Source organism: Protomyctophum bolini (assembly GCF_963924005.1).
Source record: "Protomyctophum bolini genome assembly, chromosome: 22".
Taxonomy (NCBI): Eukaryota; Metazoa; Chordata; class Actinopteri; order Myctophiformes; family Myctophidae; genus Protomyctophum; species Protomyctophum bolini.
The window spans coordinates 14,293,959-14,311,142 of NC_137883.1; the positions used below are offsets into that span (position 1 = coordinate 14,293,959).

The 17,184-nt window shown below is 42.9% G+C and overlaps 1 protein-coding gene across 1 annotated transcript in view; it reads left to right on the plus strand.

The window, feature by feature from the left end:
- adamts6 (ADAM metallopeptidase with thrombospondin type 1 motif, 6) overlaps positions 1-17,184 on the plus strand; it is a 92,693-nt gene that overhangs the window by 62,547 nt on the left and 12,962 nt on the right. Inside the window, exons 19-23 of the mRNA XM_080755419.1 lie at positions 875-1,038; positions 4,071-4,209; positions 7,248-7,377; positions 12,237-12,441; positions 13,045-13,221. Of these exons, the coding sequence (XP_080611545.1) occupies positions 875-1,038; positions 4,071-4,209; positions 7,248-7,377; positions 12,237-12,441; positions 13,045-13,221 (815 nt within the window). The remainder of the gene's footprint in view (positions 1-874; positions 1,039-4,070; positions 4,210-7,247; positions 7,378-12,236; positions 12,442-13,044; positions 13,222-17,184) is intronic.

The following is a 17,184-nucleotide window of genomic DNA, read 5'->3' on the forward strand; positions in this document are numbered from 1 at the left end:
CGAAATCCTGAATTTTTCTTTTGCTAATTGCTTAATACTAGTCATTAAGCTGCTAATTAGACACTGGTCATGTTTGCATGTTTGGAATTGTAACAGCGGAATTCCATACTATATACAATTATACATTATGATATTAACCTGAGGGCCACATTAACTGAAGGCGGGGGCCGCATGTGGCCCCCGGGCCACCAGTTGCCCATCTATGGTAGGGGAAATAGAGCAGACCAAGTACACAGCCAACAGTCACGTTGACTGTGAGGCTTTAAAGGGTTAGTTACATTTCTGAAAATTCACATTATCCAAGATAATGTGTAAACACTTATGACAGTGCTGTCAAACTAGTATCATGTCCATCTATGAAAAGGTTTAATCTACAACTCGATATCATGCAAGTTAGTAAAACATCCACTGATTGGACACATCATCAGTGTCGTTATCTGGAATCGTTTGGGGTCTTGCCACAGACACCCTCCTCCAGGCGACCCGGCCGAGGCTGACCAGACCACAGACAAGTTGTCTAGAGCTCTATGCTTTTCTGGGCAATTCATTGGAGCGACCTGTATCCACGTGAGGGCGGAAGTGCGCCTGACATGAGCGCCATGGCACAGCCCCGGCACGTGACTCACGTCCCTTCCTTTCGTTGCTTTACTCTATGGGACCAACGCGGACGCTTGTCCTCACTTGAGATACAGACTCTCCAGAGCCGAAGGAGGCATCTACCTTTCTGTCTATGGGTGAGCTGCTAACAGCGTTCTCGTCCTCACTGTTGCCGCTGGACAATATTTTAGTGGAGGGGTCCCTGCCATCCTTGGTCTGAAAAGCGTTGAAGACTGGTTTCATATATCATATGTATTTATATGCTGTCTGTTTGCAGCATTGAAGTCTGAAGGGGACGACTACTACATCAACGGAGCGTGGACCATCGACTGGCCCCGCAAGTTTGACATCGCAGGAACCGCCTTCTACTACAAGAGACCCTCCGACGAGCCCGAGTCTCTGGAGGCCCTGGGGGCCACGACCGAGAATCTTGTTGTCATGGTAACTAACTATACGTCACTGTTGTTGTTGTTGTTGTGTATATCAGCCTTTGGTTGGACTTGCGCCTTGTTATTAATTTTTATTGGATATCGTCTCTGTATGGCAGAAACCTCTTATCTCCATATTTTAACTTTTTGTGATCTACTTGATCATATTACAGCATCACACAAAACCTTTGAGTAAATATGTTTGATATTCATAGTGGTGGTTGGGGACGGGGGACGGGTTCGGTTGGGGTCCCAGAACCCCAGGCTGAGAAGCAGGGGAAAGAGAGAGATAGCGTCCTGTCTGTGTCTCTGGTCTGCCTCAGTCCACACTTAGACTCAACATCTGGCTGCAAAACCTCAGCTGACCCTCAGCCAGTTGTTTGGAGGTAACTGCTATTTATATGGGGAAAGTCAAAAGCTTTTCTCTTTGTGTGTGTGTGTGTGTGTGTGTGTGTGTGTGTGTGTGTGTGTGTGTGTGTGTGTGTGTGTGTGTGTGTGTGTGTGTGTGTGTGTGTGTGTGTGTGGGGCCGGGTGTGGGGGGGGGGGGGGAGTGTAAACACGCAGTATTTGGCGAGGGCGTGTGTTATTGTTGAAGGGTTATGGCTCTGGCATGTCCAAGAAGTACGTATGTACATGGATTTGAATGCTGTAAATGACAGGTGTCCTATGTGTATGTGGAGCATGCATGTATGGGACAGCAGTGATGGAAAGAGTACTCACATTTATTATTATTATTTATTATTATCAAGTATCAATAACAAGTCTGTTACAAGTATAAGTCCGGAATTCCAAGTTTATTTGAGTAAAAGTAAATGTACACATTTACAAAAACGTTTTTGTAAATGTACAAAAAAGTACCAAAAGTAGAAAGTACTCATTATGCAGAATGTCCTGTTTCACAAGTTTTCTAATGTATACAAATATTTTAGTAGATCATACATTACTTCATACATTACTTCATTTCAGCCATTTGAAAATAGCAGATCTACAAGCTTGTAGATCTACAAGCTTGTAGATCGGCTATTTTTAAATGGCTGAAATGAAGTAATGTATGTTTTGTAATAATAGAAATCAAAATCTACAAAGTAACTAGTAAATAAAGTTTTCAAATAAATGTAGTGGAGTAAAAGTAAAACATTTGGATCTAAGATGTAGTGGAGACAGAAGTAAAAGTATTGCAAATTGTAAATACTCTGGTGAAGTAAAAGTACCTCAGATGTTACTTATAAGTACAGCACTTGAATAAATGTTACTTTCCACCACTGCCGGGCAGAGTGTGCGCGTGCGTGTTTGTGTTTTGTGTGTGGCCGTGCTTCTGCGGTGGTATGTAACTTAAACCTACTGAGCGTATGTTTGTCAGGCTCCTCAGTGCCCCCTCAGGACTGAGGTTGGCTTTCACTTTGGGCTACGACGCCTAAATATACCCGACCACGCAGCGGGCAGCACCACTAGAATAGACACAGACCACTGGACCTCCTCTCCGCCACTGACCATTCTTCTGTGGCTTGAAGAAGTCCTGCTTAGTTTCTTTGGTCCAGCTCTGCGCACACATGCTAACATAATCACTGTATAGACGTCTATATACTGACCGTTCAAAGCTACGTAAAGAGCGTAGACGCTGGTTGAGTTTGCATGTTCTCCCCGTGTCCCCTAGGGCAGGGGTTCTCAACCTTTTTGGCTGCAGGGGACCCCCCGGAAATGCTTTGGCCATGTCTCGCGACCCCCGCCCGGCACCCCCTCCCCACCCCCAATACAAACTGACTGCAAAAATAACCTTATAATAGAGAAAATATATCATATGAATACTGAAACCAGATATAATCATTAAGGAAAGTGTATACATGTAGCCTACTATGTGTACTATGTAAACTCTTAATTTCCTTTTTATATTATACTTTATTGAAAATTATTCAGGGGTTTACAAATTATACAAATATTACATTAAGTTACATATACATATAACTTACAATACAAAAAAATAATATATATATATATATATATATAATATATCAAGGCATTATTTTCAATACAAAAGTGTGTTTCTTTTCTTTTTACAATGTTAATAAGTGCCATGGTGTCAGTTTCCTTTTCCGTGCGTCAAGAGTTTTTTGTCTTTTTATTTTATTTTTATATAATTTGGCGACCCCCCGAGGGTTGAGAACCCCTGCCCTAGGGTAGGTGCTCTCACAAAAAACATGCAGTAATCCTGGTCTCTATACTGCCCCCCCCCCCCCCCCCCCCCCGCCTGGCCAGCAGGGGCGTTCAGGACTCTCCCCAAGTTGGCAGAGGGAGAGTAGCGCCCAGGATTACAGTTTAGGTAATTGGCACTGCGTGAAAAATGGGTTACAAATCTATTCAAACTGTTGACAATTTAAATTGATTAAATCGCAATTTGTATCGTGACGCAAACAGCAGAGGGCGTGTAAAAAGAAATGAGATAAATTACGGGATCTTTGAGGATAATTGATACAAAATGAGGAGTTTTCAGTCCTCTGCTACTGTATTGAAGGGTGTAATACTATTAATAGTTACTGCCATGTGTTCTTGTCAGTTTAAGTACGTTGTAGGCGTCAGAGCAGCACAAATAGAATGGGGCCATACTGAGTAGAATTGTGTGTCACATGGTATGTCATCTGGATATATACAGTAGGTGCTGAGGTTTTGGTCCGAGGCTAAGACGGGCAGGATCCTTTGAGGGTTGGTTGGTTTGTACCAATTTGTCTGTCTTTATTGTTGCAACAATTATAATCATTCACATTTTAACTTTTAAGATATTGTTTCGGGCATCCTCGCTTCTGAGTCTTTGGTTCCGAGGTTGTACCACACCGGTTTGACCCTATAGTTTGCAGGATCATGGCTCCTTCGTTCATCACCGCACATTTTTATGCCTTTTCCCCCTCCCCATCTGAAAATGTTTTGTGCCAGGGATCCCCAGATGCAAATAGCTAATTTGCTTGTCGTGCCGCACTGCGAGAACCACCAAAAACATATTATGCTGATGGTATAAATCATAAGACTTTTCTGAAATTGTCCTCTCGTCCACAGGTACTCCTTCAGGAGCAGAACCTGGGCATAGAATACAAGTTCAACGTGCCTATCCAGCGCACGGGCAGTGGGGACAACGAGGTGGGGTTCTCCTGGCACCACCTGCCCTGGTCGGAATGCTCCGCCACCTGCGCTGGAGGTAAGGCAGCTCCGCTCATCTCTGTTCTAATGCTCCGCCACCTGCACTGGAGGTAAGGCAGCTCCGCTCATCTCTGTTCTAATGCTCCGCCACCTGCACTGGAGGTAAGGCAGCTCCGCTCATCTCTGTTCTAATGCTCCGCCACCTGCGCTGGAGGTAAGGCAGCTCCGCTCATCTCTGTTCTAATGCTCCGCCACCTGCGCTGGAGGTAAGGCAGCTCCGCTCATCTCTGTTCTAATGCTCCGCCACCTGCGCTGGAGGTAAGGCAGCTCCGCTCATCTCTGTTCTAATGCTCCGCCACCTGCGCTGGAGGTAAGGCCATCGATGTCAGCCCCAAACCTTCTCTGGATCAGGACAAGAGTTGATCCCATACCAATACCAGTATCGGAAAGGCTGCCGATACTGCCTGAAATGCTGGTATCGGCAAGTAAAGTAAAAAAGTACTAATACTAAAATACTAATTGCGAAGAATTTGGTTATACATTATTTTGGGAGCATTCAAAAAGGTGTGCAGTCTCTTTAGTTTGTCTCTTTTGTTCGAGCACCCGTTGAATTGTCTTGGATGTGCATGCGTGCAGTGGAGAGTGGTAAAAGTACAGAAAATTGGAAATACTCAAAATAGGCCTAATATTCTTTTGTAAAAAAAAGTTAAAACTCTTTCTTCAAGGTTTCAGAGAAACCAATTAGCATTAGCATTCCTTTCAAGTTTTTATCTGGTTCGTTCATTCAAGAGATAAGAAGCTCTTCTGAAGTCTATACTGCCAGTGTGGTCTTTGTGGATTCAGCCTGTATAATACATTCAATATGTATATATTTTTTGCATACTTTGGCGTGGCGCAATAAGGATGGTGTAATTCCTACGAATGAGTAGTCGAGCATATCTTCTGGTTTGTAGGCACAGAGTGGTATGGTCAAATACGTTCCAGAAGCCTCCTACAAAGTCAGATATTCTTAAGTCTGAAAACCACAGTGAAAATGTTGACCATGGGCCTCAAGAATGGCTAAACCCAAACCTTTGAGCCCTGAAACCAATGGGTTTCATGTAACAATAAATAGTGCTTCTCCCCCAGTTGTCAAGCGTGGCCTCTGGACAAGTTTGTAATACTTTGTAAAAAACCCATGTCTGAATAAGCGTGTGGTTTTTGTGAGGAAGCATATTCTATAACGGCGTGCTACCATTCCTAAATGGACAAAGCATGCACAGCCATCCTGACTTCAACCTGGTGTCTCTATTTTGGGTTTCCTAAATGGACAAAGCATGCACAGCCATCCTGACTTCAACCTGGTGTCTCTATTTTGGGTATGTCATTATAGTATAATTATATAATAATATCTTTTCTTTTTCTTTTTTACATTTATTTTCCAAATAAAACATTTAAATCGTCTCTGTCGGGTGGAAACCCAAAACTGTTTCCACTGGTCCAAAACTGTTACTTTTCCAAATTCAAAAAATGAAGGTGACCCTAACCCTGATTGACATCAAGAAGTACCTGCTCCCTTTACAGCTTTTAAAGTAGGCAAACTCCCACTGCAATACGTGCAAACATCAGTAGGATTACAAAGTTATATCAAAATGTGCGAGGCAAAGAACCCAAAAACGTACCACTTCCTTACAGAATGGGAGGAAGATTATTTTTCCCCCCATCTCATTGAGCTGGTCATTTTAAAAGTATATCTCAAGTCCAAAAAGTGCGGGCACCCCTGAAGTTGGTCGCATTTTTTTACGAACAAACAAACACAAAAGTTTAAATGTGCAGATAACAGGTCTCTGCCCGACAGCGGCGATGTGGGGCTAAAGCGGGGCAACCTGCCAAAGCGGTTGGGGAGTACGGTATAGCACACAATCCCCGGTTGGATTCCGGCTGGCCTCTCTCTGTGCTCCCTGTCCCTCTGTAACGATCAATACAGGCTGAAAGAGGGCTGGCATGGAGTAGACCTCCGGGCACCTACCGTAGGCTGCTATGCCTGACAGCGAGTCGCAGGTTCAAATCCCGATCCCGACGACCTTTGCTGCGTGCCACTCCCTATCTCTCTCTCCCTATTTCTTGTCAGTCTATTGTCCTGTCAATTAAATTAATAAAAACAGTATAAAAAAAGACATTCCAAACAATATCTTATATAGGGCTCAAGTGGTCAACATGCATTTGTGGGACAAAGAAGTCATTTAAATGTGTTTGTGTGTGTCTGCCACAATGTGTTATAACTTATAAATCATATAGTTTTTCTTATTTTTATTCCATGCAGACTAAAAATAGATGAGATATATAAAGCAGATAAGATCGTGAAGCTGCTAAAGTATTTCATATAAAACATCCTCTGACGTGCTGATTGTTTTACCCCATGCTGAGCACTATTCCTTTCCTATAAACTATGTTTCACTCCTCGCACGCACGCACACACACACACACACACACACACACACACACACACACACACACACACACACACACACACACACACACACACACACACACACATCCATATCTCATTACGTCTGCCAGAACAGTCTGGTGTGGGACATATCCCGTGTGGTTCCAGACAGACCCTTTCTGAGATGGTATGGAACACACACACACAGACACGCGCAAGCGTACGTACACACGCACGCATACGCACTACATACGCACACGCTGATACGCTATCCCCCGGCCTCGCCATCATAAGCAACAGTTAAGAGCCTCAACTCTGTAAAAGGTATTTGCCAAGATATCCAGCAAAGAGAATAAGGAATTTGTGTGGATTTTTGCCAGAAAGTGAAAAGCGATACCATCTCTGCTATACTCTCCAGAAAACCTATTTGACATAAGGACCCGGCTCAGATATATTACTCTGAGTGTTTAACGCAAAGTTCTTCTGGTCCACCAGCGGACTGATCGCTACTTGCTTTGTGTGTGTGTGTGTGTGTGTGTGTGTGTGTGTGTGTGTGTGTGTGTGTGCGTGTGTGTGCGTGTGCGTGTGTGTGGATGTGGTGGTTGGCATGTGGTGTTTGTGTGTGTGTGCGCGTGCGTGTGTATGCGTGTGTTTGTGGTCTCCCCCAGGCTCCCAGAAGCAGGAAGTGGTGTGTAAAAGGCTGGACGATAACTCGGTGGTCCAGAACAGCTACTGTGACCCAGACGGCAAACCCCCGGAGAACCAGAGGGCCTGCAACACGGAGCCTTGCCCCCCAGAGTATGTACATGTGTACTGGTATATACAGCACTCTTAAACACTCTCCGAACCAGAGGGCCTGCAACACAGAGCCTTGCCCCCCAGAGTACATACGTACATGTGTATATACAGCACTCTTAAACACTCTCCGAACCAGAGGGCCTGCAACACAGAGCCTTGCCCCCCAGAGTACATACGTACATGTGTATATACAGCACTCTTAAACACTCTCCGAACCAGAGGGCCTGCAACACAGAGCCTTGCCCCCCAAAGTACCTACATATATATACAGCACCCTTAAGTCCTCTTCGAACCAGAGGGCCTGCAACACGGAGCCTTGTCCCCAGAGTACGTATATGCACTCTTAAATACTCTTAGAACTGGCACAGTACAATCCTCAATGGACCCTTGCTGTGTCGGGCTAGAAAACCTATTTTTTCGTAAATTAACACCCTACTTGATCACTACTTGTGTCACACAAAAGCATCAAAAGTAGCAGATCAGTAAGCACGAAGCATTGCACGAAGCGATCTGCTAATTTTGCTATTTTTGAATTTGAACATTTTAATCCTGAACAGTACAGAAACAGTTTTGTATATATCGACATAATGAGTTTTCCACCCGACAGAGACGATTTGTAAGGTATGTGATGAGTATGTGATATTTTTGGGGTTAAAACAAAAGGTTCATCAAACAAGTCTTTGAAGCTCAATGAAAGTAAATGAAAAGGTTTAATCTACAACATAGTTTTAGACAATATGGGGTGGGGTTCCCTGCTACATTCCTCCCCCAGCTAAGAGGTTAGTTTATAGTTTTATACAATATGTAGTGGGGGTCCCTGCTACATTCCTCCCCCAGCTAAGAGGTTAGTTTATAGTTTTAGACAATATGTAGACTGTAGTGGGGGTCCCTGCTACATCTCTTCCCCAGCTAAGACAATATGCACGGGGGTTCCTGCTACATCTCTCCCCGAGCTAAAAGTATTGCATCTTTAAATTTACACTAAGGGCATTACTGTGTGACTGAATTATATTCTATTATAGTCTACACAGTTATGTTTGACCGTGAGTCAAAGAATTTAATACCACTAATATTTCTGACATTTGCCGCTCCAAGCGCCAAATGTTTAAACCATGCGCATACGACCACATACACACGGAGAGTATGCGTACACCACTTTCCACACAGGTTTCCCGATTTGTAAAAACCTCCAGGAATGTGCCTACAATACATACAATACCGGTACATTTTTCTTGGCACGTTTTTCCCACACGTCCTTCTTTAGTCGGTCATGTGATGCTGTAAGCTGGCAGAAAAGGATCATGTCAAACTAGAAGTGTTTATTAAGAGCTTCTGTCCACTACATTGTGTTATGGTCAGAAGATCCTCCACTGCTGATGATTTTGAAAGCACATTTTATTAAGTTTTAGTCATAGTCTTTTGAATAAAATTGCAATTAGTTTTAGTCATATTTCAGTCATCAATCAATGTTAGTTTTAGTCTAGTTTTAGTCGACTAAATCTACAGTTGATTTAGTCAACTAAAATGTATTTTGGCGGGTTGTGATGCGTTGAAATGTCTGATTTATCCTCAGCCATGTGTGCCGAAAATAGCAGATTTACAAGATTTGTAGATCGAAGATAGCTGATCTGCAAGCTCACAAGAGATCTTATATAGAGGGTTTTTAACTGCTCCTTTATTGGCTTCATTCGCAGAGCACCGCCAGGCTGCTCAAATCTGCAATAACCATTTATGGTTAATTGTTGGAATTAACGGGCCGGAATATTAGGCTTGCGCTCATGCACACAAGTTCAGGATTTTTGAAAAACAGAAAACATTTGGGTGTCCAAATCTATAAAACTCTCTTACGCAGAGTTTTATACATTTTGGCCATACAATCTTACACTGTTGCTTAATTTTTTAAACGTAAGATCCAAAAGCTGTGTTTGAGATTCCATCGTGAGGCAGTACATTTTTCTTTTTGTCATCATTACAGGCAGAGTAAGTGTCAAATTATAACTCACGGCCGCTCAAGAAAGACTGCTGATATTAATTTGCCCTCAAGGAGCCCTAGCCGTAAAGAAAATGCAACAAATAAAATACTGATGATTTACAGCTTCATATGTTAACAATTTTCAGTGTTTGCTTTATGCCAAAAGCGAAAGCTCTGAAAATTACCACCTGCATTTAATTGTACTGGCTAGTTTACTTTATGAACCCTTGAGGGATAATATACAAGTATTGTATGTAATGTTCATGTGTTTACTGTGACCATCTGTGTCATTTTAGATTTTTGTGTTGACTACTCAAAAATAGCAGATCACAGCTTGTACATCTGCTATTTAAATTAAGGCCTACTTCAGCATCAAAGAAATTAAATTGATTTTTTTTTTAAGAGTGAAGAGAGCCTACTGTCAGCTGTCCAGAAGTCCAAATATTTCAGAATGGTAGACCGAGGCCTGAGGCTTCCATACCAGGCCTCAGGCCTATGTACCATACCAGGCCTCAGGCCTGAGGCCTACCATTGCGTGGCACATCTATGCACGGAATGTCTATGTTCACAGGCTTCATGTGCGGCCTAGAGGGCAACTGAGCATGTGCAACACCATACCTCTTACACCATGGTGTAAGAGGTGTCCTTTGGTAAACCGGGTCATTGGGAAAATAGACGATCTACATATAAGCTCTTTTACTGTAGTTAGGTTATTTTCACAATTTTTATCTGTGGAATCGAGTAAAACTAAATGTAATGCCTACAATCCCAACTGCTTGTCAGGGTGGTCCCCATCCTGTTCTAATATGAGTATTTTTGGGAGTCATGGCCTGAAAGGTGTGGGAACCCTTGTGCTACGGCAAAAGATGTCCCAAGGGGGCCAGGCACCTTTCTTTGTTTTAAGGTTCCAGAGCAGTATACAACATGGAATGTGGGGATATGTTATGTTTAGTAGTGGCTGCTGGGTAATTTGGTAACTATGTAGTTATGTGTATATAACTATGGTGATGGTTTTATGGGCATATGCATTTATCTATGTAATTCATACATAGATACTGTAAATGCATATGCCCATTTAGATCAGATTACTGCGTTCAGACTGAGACGGATCTCCTGAAATCAGATTTGAATCAGATTTTAAACCACCTCTGAATGTGGCTCAAGTCGCGTTTGTAAAAATCGGATTCCATGTGACTTGTTTGTGTTTAGACTTATTTAAACAAATCGGATTCCAATCTGGATGTGGCACAGATCTGATTCAGGCTGGATTTGCCTGCCAGTGTAAATGGGGGAGGTCAATACAACCAATGATGGCTTGTGGTGGACTTTTTTTGGTCAAAGTTCCATTCTTGCCACGGACATACAACATACATGTAATATTACCAGAAACACATAGAGATAGCAGCCCTGAATGACCATAACATTTGTCCTTTGTCCTTGCAAATAAATCGTTTGAGAACCACTACCACTAGTAGGCTACTATTGGACTCAATGTGCCATACCTAGTGTCGTAGCAAATCAGTGCCATACATATTCTGAAGAAAACCTGGAGACTTGACATTCAGTAATTGGGTCTTATGATAAAAAAGTGGACCCCTTGTTGAAGACTCATTCTATTGGTTATACTGAAGTGTAAAAAGTCTGGCCTTTAAAATTGCGGCAAGCATCAGGAATGTGAGCTCACTGCAGTCCGGGGGAAACACTGTATCAAAGAAACCATGTAAACAAAAGCAGTTCAGATTTTTATGGGCTCGAGTCGTGATGAAAGCCAACATAGTTGTTGGAACACATCATTGATTGTGTATACATTCCATCTGGTGATGGGAGGTGGATTGCTCGTTGCAGTGTTAAAACAAGAATGCTAACAATACTACACAAGACTGTTGATTGCCATTGTTAAGAAATATATGATTCACTAAAAAAAAGGGGGAAAAAAGCCCTAGCCTGGCAAGGTTGATATATTTTTTTCTTTTCTGTAAATCAACGTCTTACTTGATCATTCTACAGTGTCACACAAAAGTAGCAGATCTGCAAGCTCAAAACGTGGCCTGAATCGACACAATTCCAGCTTGTAGATCTGCTACTTTTGATCCTGAAAAGTAACAGTTTTGCACATAATGAGGTTTCCACCCGACAAACGATTTGTAAGGTAGAGTAAAAGTGATATATTTTGGTATGGTTTTTATTGTTATAAATGTTAAAGCTCTATTCTGAAAGTAATCATTGCTAGCAGCTACTATATAGTGTTTTTAGTTTGTTTTTCTTTTCATTCTCTCTTTGTGTGTTTTCGTAAATCAATGCCCTACCTGATCACACTACAGCGTCGTCCTACAGCATCAAAGATAGTAGATCAATGCCCTACTTGATCACACTACAGCGTCGTCCTACAGCATCAAAGATAGTAGATCAATGCCCTACCTGATCACACTACAGCGTCGTCCTACAGCATCAAAGATAGTAGATCACACTACAGCGTCGTCCTACAGCATCAAAGATAGTAGATCACACTACAGCGTCGTCCTACAGCATCAAAGATAGTAGATCACACTACAGCGTCGTCCTACAGCATCAAAGATAGTAGATCACACTACAGCGTCGTCCTACAGCATCAAAGATAGTAGATCACACTACAGCGTCGTCCTACAGCATCAAAGATAGTAGATCACACTACAGCGTCGTCCTACAGCATCAAAGATAGTAGATCACACTACAGCGTCGTCCTACAGCATCAAAGATAGTAGATCGCGCCACGGTTCGAACTTGTCGATCTGCTACTTTTGAATTTGAATCCCGAAAAGTAACCGTTAGTTAGAGCGTGTGACCACTCTACAAAAAAACTGTTTTTTGGGGGGGTTTTTGTATGATTTTTTTCATTTTTTTACCTCAGGTGGTTCATCGGGGACTGGTCGGAGTGTGGGAAGACGTGTGACGGAGGCACTCGGACTCGGACCGTCCTGTGCATCCGTAGGATGGGCCCAGCTGAGGAGGAGACCCTGGAGGACAGCCTGTGTCTCACCCACAGACCCATCCAGCGGGAGGCCTGCAACAACCAGTCCTGTCCGCCCCAGTGGGTCACCCTGGACTGGTCAGAGGTAAGAGCACAGTTGTTTCTTTCATTTGACATTTTCCCCTTTCCTCCCCAATTTAGTCATCTAATATTCATTTTTTTGTGGACTTTACCGCTGCGCCACCGGGGCTCTGAATTTGACACTTCCTGACCTGTTTTCATTGCTTTCTCTTTTTGTACCCATTAAAATCTGTCATCTGATGACGATAAAGTTGAAGTACTGTCTACTACTTTGTCTTCTGTCCTCTAGTGCACTCCTAAATGTGACTTCAGTTGATGTACTGTCTCTGTACTTTTGTCTTGTGACCTGGCAGTGCACTCCTAAATGTTGAAGTACTTTGTCTTGTGACCTGGCAGTGCACTCCTATGTTGAAGTACTTTGTCTTGTGACCTGGCAGTGTACTCCTAAATGTTGTAGTACTTTGTCTTGTGACCTGGCATTGCACTCCTTCATGTTGAAGTACTTTGTCTTGTGACCTGGCAGTGCACTCCTAAATGTTGAAGTACTTTGTCTTGTGACCTTGCAGTGTACTCCTAAATGTTGAAGTACTTTGTCTTGTGACCTGGCAGTGTACTCCTAAATGTGTCTTCTTCAGTTGAAGTACGTCTTTGTCTTGTGTCCTGGTAGTGCACTCCTAAATGTGGCCCGGGCTTCAAGCATCGCATCGTGCTGTGCAAGAGCAGTGACCTGACCAAGACCTTCCCCCCAGCGCACTGTCCCAGCCACAACAAACCGCCTGTGAGGATCCGCTGCAGTCAGGGACGCTGTCCGCCGCCCCGCTGGATCCCTGGAGAATGGGGACAGGTAAGGGCTAACTAGCCAGTGTTGATTTCGACGAAAACTACTGTATAACAAATCATCGACTACCTTTTTTCACTGACAGACTAAATGAAAACTAAATGAAAACTAACCTTTGACTAAAACTAAGACTCAATATATTGACAATGTTGTCAACAAATTAAAACTGAAGACTGTTAGGGAGGGACCAAAGTGGTGTAGACTAGGAGAGTGGCGTCATTGAGGGGGCAGAAAACAGCGAGCGCTGTTCATGCAGCACTGGAGAGTGACAAGGTGGAGTTTTAAATACATTGTTTTCAATGAGAGCGGCGCAGATATCAGCAATTTTAGGCATGTGTGGAACATGAAAACGGTTTAAAGTATTGTACTATTGTCGGGGAAGGGTTAGTAATTGTTTAGTTAGTAAATGTATTTATATATTTATAACTTGCATTTTACAATTGTATGCAAATGAAATGTCAAAAGCAAATAAAAGATAATAATTTAAAAAAAAAAAAAGTATTGTACAGTGACAACTAAAGTCTCTGTAATGTTAATGTGTACTATTACTAAAAAACTATCTAAAATGTAAGATAATTAAAGCTGGGCTGTTGCCTGGGTCCAGTGCATTCTGTCAACTTCTGGTCTAGGACTTTGTAACTATTCCGCTCCACATAGCGGACCCTGATAGCCGCACAGAGTCGCCATTGGACTGGCCCCAGGAAATGAACGGAGATGTCGTAACTCTCCTTCAATGGCTCTGGGAGGACTAGTGGAGAAGAGATCCAGAGAACTGAAAATAGCAGATTACAAGCTCGTAGAATCTTGTAGATCGGCTATTTTCAGCATGCAACAAAGTGCATAAATCAGACATAATGACGCTATCAAGGCACCTCCAAAATGACATTTTATTCAAAATACTATGACTAAAACTAAATCAAAATGTGGGCTGTCAAAATCAACACTGTTCAGCACCGTTAATGTCCTGCCCTCCCTTGACACAGCACTTCCCCTAAACCTTTAGTATCTCAAGACCCAAAAGAGAAATGAGATGAAATTCATTTGATTATTTAGTATTTTATAGTAACTAAACGAGTGCCTGGCTGTAGAGCACCGAGTCGGTAACGATGGGAGTTGGAGATCCATGCCAAACCTGGCTATGCAATACCTGTTGTACCCGCGTCAGAGTACCCCTTCTACCCATCAGTCCGTGTCCCTTTTATGCCCATATATGGAGTTCTGTGTCAGGCATGCACAAATATGAAGTGTGTTGCCTAATCTCAATGTGACGTCATGGAATGTACTTTGAGGTCCACTGGCCGAGCCTGACCAGAACCTTTTGTGGCAGTTCTGGACCGCGTATCCAACCGTCTCAACACTGGGCAATTTCATACATGACCCAAAAACGGACCTCAAACCATTATTTTGGAAACACTGCCCGACCCACTATTTGTTCTTTTTTAGGTCACGGTAAGGTTTCAGTGATGTGGTCAGTCAGGACGTTTGCTGAGTGTTGCTGAGGTCAGGGTTCAAAGGTTATGGGTTAGGCATGCAGTCTTGGTCATGGTCTGCTTTCATAATGAGAGACAGAGGAATGCCAGCACACTGACGCAGCAAAAAAAAAAATAGAACGTACACATCAAGGTTTTTTAGACTCAAAACGTTTTCTATTCCTATCCTTCTTTCTCTGTTGGGAATACCCAATCTTTTTGGTTTGTTTAACAGGAGCATTATTTTCATAATGGCCTTATCTGTCACACATAACCACATAATCACACATACCGGTAACTCATCATTATTGTTGATATCTTTTTCAAAAGTAGTGGAAATACTGTAGCCGATCTACAGTACAAGCTCAAAACGTGTAGTGCATTTTGAGCTTGTGTCTGCGATTGGCTTTCTTTATATAGTATATAGACAGAAACACAATTAAATCATTAATCTCATATTATTTGAGCAACAATTAATCGGCAAGTAAGAATTCATGATCGTGACAGCGGCGTCTCACTTCAATCGCCGCCGATAATAACGGTCTTCGTCATGCCCTGTCAAAGTTAAAGCCTAATTTATATTTTTGTCGTACGGGCCGCTCCCCCGAAAATATACGATCTTCAACTTTCACCTCGTCAGTTGAAAATCTGTTCTTTTTGGTTGAGGGAGATGGTTGTACAAAAAAAAACGTCTAACCTACTTTCACAGAGCCCTCGGCCTTATGCGGCGCTTTCTCGTGCACATGTGGAGAGCTGTCTGGAAGGCTCATTTATTATACTTGACTGTTTGACCGTGTCATGCAACAGAAATTACATAATTCCAGCTGGGGGGAAAATGGGGCCTACGTGAGTCGCCTCGTTTTTAGTTGAAAATGCATAATTTGTGTCATGTCGTTGCTGTCGGGTCAGACATCTTGTATCTCTTCATTTCAATTTGTTTGGACATACGATTTACAATTTAGCAGACACTTTGAATCCAAAGCCATTTACAGTAAGCAAGGAAAACACAAGGTAACAATTGCATTGAACTAGTAATCTGTATCGGTAAACCAAGAACCTATCATAGAGGTGGGTGATATGGTGATAAATATCATCCAGATGATACAATGTCTCCACGATATGCCTTTTCAGAGATAACGTATATCATGATGCACTGAATGGACATTCTATGATTTGCAGTTCTATACCTTGGTGGTCTACCAAGATGTTCTGTTGTTGTCCTTTTTCATTTAGTTTGTGTTAACTTGTAGGTGGTTGTACTGTTATGTAACTTGTGTATCGTGATACTGCTTGAAAAGGATATTGTGATATCATTTTCCATATTGCCCACCCCTAACCTATCATCAGTCAGAACAGTAGCATATCCAAAGAAAGTCAATAATCTGTACATTGAAACTATACACACACACACAATAGAATGCCATGTCTAAATGTGAATCTAAATGACATTTTAACCTTTGCGTAAGCCTGCAAGATCGTCATCACGGCTAGGGAAAGAACGTGCTACGGCAAAGGTTTCCAACCAGTACTGTATAGTGACTGCTATCAATCCAAAGTGATGCTTTAGAGGCTAAGCATGGGCTCATACTGTATTATGGGACTTGTTCAAACTAAATCCATACTGATACAGACTGACTACAGAATGTAGTTAATAGTAGCGTCTTACAAAGGAAAAACCACACCAAAGGTGCTAACGTTGCCAAGAAGAAACAACCCCAGCCTAAACACAAGATTTTTCGGAAAAGAAAATGGGATTTTACTTGAGTTGAGACCCATAATAATTGGTCCTGGGCCCACAAATGGGTCCCGACCCACTGTTTGATAAACAGTGCCGTACAACCCTCGATTGACCCTACAATAGCCGATCTACAAGCTGACAACGTAACGCATTGTGTGTCCTTGTAGATCGGCTATTTTCAGCACCGGACACCGTTTGTACGACGAAGTATAAACCAAGCTTAAACTCTCACACTCTCTCAAACGTTCACACTCTCCACTCTCTCTCTCTCTCTTGTTTTTCTTCGCTCGGCTCTCGGAGAGAGAGAGAGAGAGCACCAGAAAGGGGAGATTGTTAGCGGCGGCAGCGGCTTTGCGAAGTTCCCCCCGGTCTCCCGGGCCAAAAGGTCACTGGTTCAAATCCCACTTAAGACTGGACCATTGACGTACGCCATCTGTCATGGGCCCGGCAGCAGGTCCTTAATAAAGACCCTCTAATTGGGAAGGGATGACATGATCTGAAGGCTGAGGCTCAGTGAAGGTGACGGCAAAGCCCCGCTATACTGTAGCTGCTCAAATGATGGGGCGGCCATGTGTTGATGGCTGCGCTCATGCTCACACACACACACACACACACACACACACACACACACACACACACACACACACACACACACACACACACACACACACACACACAGGTGTGGTTGGTGTTAGTAACTCTGCAAAAGGAGTGAATCGGGACAAAGGTCCGTGTCGTCACCTTTGATTCGCTGGTGCCGAT